Below are 3,149 nucleotides of genomic sequence, written 5' to 3'. Positions count from 1 at the left end.
TTCTTTTCTTCGATATTTTTACCATAGCTTCTTTACTCTTGTATCTTGCAAACCCGTTTAGAGAAACTTTTTATTGAGTTGAGATGTCATAGTGAAACAACCTTTCTACCCCTGGTCGCAAAGTGCAAGTACGCGTACATCCTACTCTCCGTACCAACCCATAGGATTACACTTTCAACGTATCTTTTGTATATAAAATGTAAAAATGATTTTTTATCTATATTTAGTAGATGTTGAATCTCGTTGGCTTCTCCATGTATAACTTCTTTTTATTTTGAATCTTCTCTGCAAAAATCTTGATCCTACTATACCTCCGCACAACAACCTTCGATGATCGACTTTATTTTTTTTCCTTATTCGGTGTCTGATACCCATTTTAAGACCTGACAAATCTAAATTCATATCGTAAAATTTTACTTTAAAAGTAAAACGTCATCTCTTCTCAAAGCTCGAACTAGATATCCCTCGTTAAAAACGAAGGGCCCTCCCCAACTTAATATTACCAAAATAAACATCCTACAAGGATATGCTATACTGAAATTCCCCTTAGAGACAGCCAAACAAGAAAATTACAGTAGCATCTCGTAAAAGTGAATACCACAGTATCAAATAAATCCAAATTATCTTACCTAGGTTCTTACGGCGCACTTTAGCCTAAGGCCCTTTTAATTATAGCTTACCTGCCCTACTCTTAAGTGTAAAGTAGCACTACTCTTAATGGGTCCTTCCTATTTTGCGCTACTGGTGCGTACGTTATAAACCTTCACCCCCAAGCTTTGTTTCTCTCTCATTCTGTTTTTTCTTTTTCTCTCTCAAAAAATCAAAAATGTTTCTTCAGATTTTTCAATTCACTCCTCATTTTCCAATTAAAGGGTAAAGTTTCAAATTTATTTTCTTGGAATTTTAATTGTTTTCTAGCTGCATTTTTGTTGTAAAGATTTCATTTTTTTTTTTTTTGATGGTGAAGATGATTTAAGTAAAGGAAATGGATAAAAATAGAATCTTTTTATTTGGGTAAGTTTAATTTTCTTTGCTGGGAATCTTTTTATTGCTTTTTAGCTGCATTTTTGTTGTAAAGATTTCATTTTTATTTTGTCTTTTTTTGCTGTTCATATTCTGTTTGATGATGAAGATGATTTAAGTGAAAAAATATTCTAAAAATGGAATTTTTATGATTTGGGGCTACTGTTAATCTTCAGCTTATCACAAAATATTCATTTATTTGCTTATTTATTGTTTAAATAAGATGGCTCAACGTTGAATCTTGATTCCAAAAAAAAAAAAAAGAAGAAGCATTTGTGATGGTTTTTATGTTAGTTTCCTTATTAAGAAAGTCTCTCTTTTTGTTAAAATAACAGCTGATAATCAGTTTCCTAGGAACCCCTTTTTGTAATTTAAAGATACCCTTTGATATATTTTGGATTTTCATGGTTGTGTGTTGTCAATTTTGAAAATAGGGTTCTGAATTTTCTTTGTTTGTTGAAGTTGTGAGCTTATGAAACCTGCAAATTGCTATATTGTTTGTTTTTAATTGGTAAAAGATATGGAAAAACTTGATTGTGTAGTTGGTTTTTTCTTAAGTTTCTGAGTTGTTCTCTGTTTGAGATTTTGTTTTCTTATTCTTTCAGTTATTCTGAATTTTTGATACCTGAATGGAGGTGAATAGCCAAAATAGGTAAAGCTTTGTGCTTTTTTTTTTTTTTTCCAGTTTTTGTAGGGAGAATTTGTAGAAATTGTGTTAGTGAAAGTAGTTTTTATTGGACTTTAGTTATTGGCTTTGGTAAAAATTGCATCTTTAAGGATTTGGAACAATTAGATCAAAAGGAGAAAAAAGAAAAAAGGGATTTCAACCATTATTTGGAATCATGTTGTTTTAATATTGGTAGAAAACCAGAAAAGAAAAGAATCTTTGTTATTCTTCTTTTCCTTTCTTCCTTTCTGAATATAAATTGCTAAAGTTGTGAGTTTTTCTTAAAATTCAGAGTATAAGATGAGTTTTGTTAGTCAGATCATTGTAGCGAATAGACACTTTGGTTGGTTAAGCAATGTTTTTCAATTAGTTATCTGGTCATTGTCATGGTGGTTAATTTTCTCTCTTTTTCAAACAGGTAGGTGGAGTTCCTGAGATTATAAATCTAGTTCTGTATATTAGTACTGGGGCATGATGGGAGTTGAAACGGTGACGGAGTCGTTTTTCAATTTGTGGAGATCAACTTCTCGGAAGAGCTCTGCTTCAGAGCCCGAAAGGAAGCATGTGATAGGAATTCTTGCATTGGAAATCGCGACTTTGATGTCTAAGGTGGTTAACTTGTGGCAGTGTCTCAGTGAAAGGCGAATCGACAAGTTAAGAGAAGAAATCTCGAGTTCACTCGGGATTCAAAAGCTCGTTGCTGAAGACGACGAATATCTTATGGATCTTGCTATTGCGGAAATAATCGACAATTTGGGATGTCTGACGAAATCATTGGCTACGCTTGGTAATGTTAGGGTTTTGCCCTGAGTTTCCTACTTATTTGGATTCTACCATAGGTGTTCTATTCAAAAAGCAAACCATATTAAAGATTATGCATCTTTTAGTATATTTCTCGTCGTCTGATTTTATTGTTCAAAGTTCTGCAATTATTACTTTTTCGCGTGACGCCTTGTTATTTCGATTCCAACAGGTAAGAGGTGTGCTGATCCAGTTTATCACGATCTCCAACGGATTTTTGAAGATCCGGTTGAAATTGAAATCAATGGGTGTGCGTGGAGATATAGGGTTAAGAAAATGGAGCGGAAGGTTAAGAAAATGGAGAGATTTGTTGCAGCCACGACTCAATTGTATTCGGAGCTCGAAGTGCTCGCAGAGCTCGAGCAAACGTTGAGGCGGATGCAGGCCGGTGCTAGTTCCGGTCAGATGAAATTGCTCGAGTTTAGGCAAAAGGTAATATGGCAACGGGAAGAAGTAAAAAATCTCAGAGAAATGTCTCCTTGGGTTAGAACATATGACTATACTGTTCGGCTTTTGCTACGATCCATTTTCACAATAATCATGAGGATTAAGTACCTATTCGGGACAAATCAAACGGGAGTTGCCGGAGAAAGCAACCATTTTGATCGCAGCCGGTCCATCTCTGCGCTTAATCTGTCGTCTGTTTATCCATCAGAAA

General features: G+C 34.4%; 1 protein-coding gene across 1 annotated transcript; it reads left to right on the top strand.

Annotated features, from left to right (window-relative positions):
* Positions 1–768: 768 nt before the first annotated feature.
* Positions 769–3,148, top strand: LOC132058020 (protein PSK SIMULATOR 1-like; the record flags this gene model as incomplete). The annotated part of the gene is made up of 4 exons (XM_059450590.1): positions 769–873; positions 1,629–1,675; positions 2,113–2,477; positions 2,664–3,148. Coding segments are annotated over exons 3-4 (801 nt in total), but the record flags the coding sequence as incomplete, so codon positions are not given.
* Between the last annotated feature and the right edge of the window lies 1 nt (position 3,149).

This window comes from Lycium ferocissimum, chromosome 5 (assembly GCF_029784015.1).
Source record: "Lycium ferocissimum isolate CSIRO_LF1 chromosome 5, AGI_CSIRO_Lferr_CH_V1, whole genome shotgun sequence".
NCBI lineage: Eukaryota > Viridiplantae > Streptophyta > Magnoliopsida > Solanales > Solanaceae > Lycium > Lycium ferocissimum.
The sequence above is the reverse complement of the archived record's forward strand: the minus strand, read 5'-3'. Positions and strand labels throughout refer to the sequence as shown.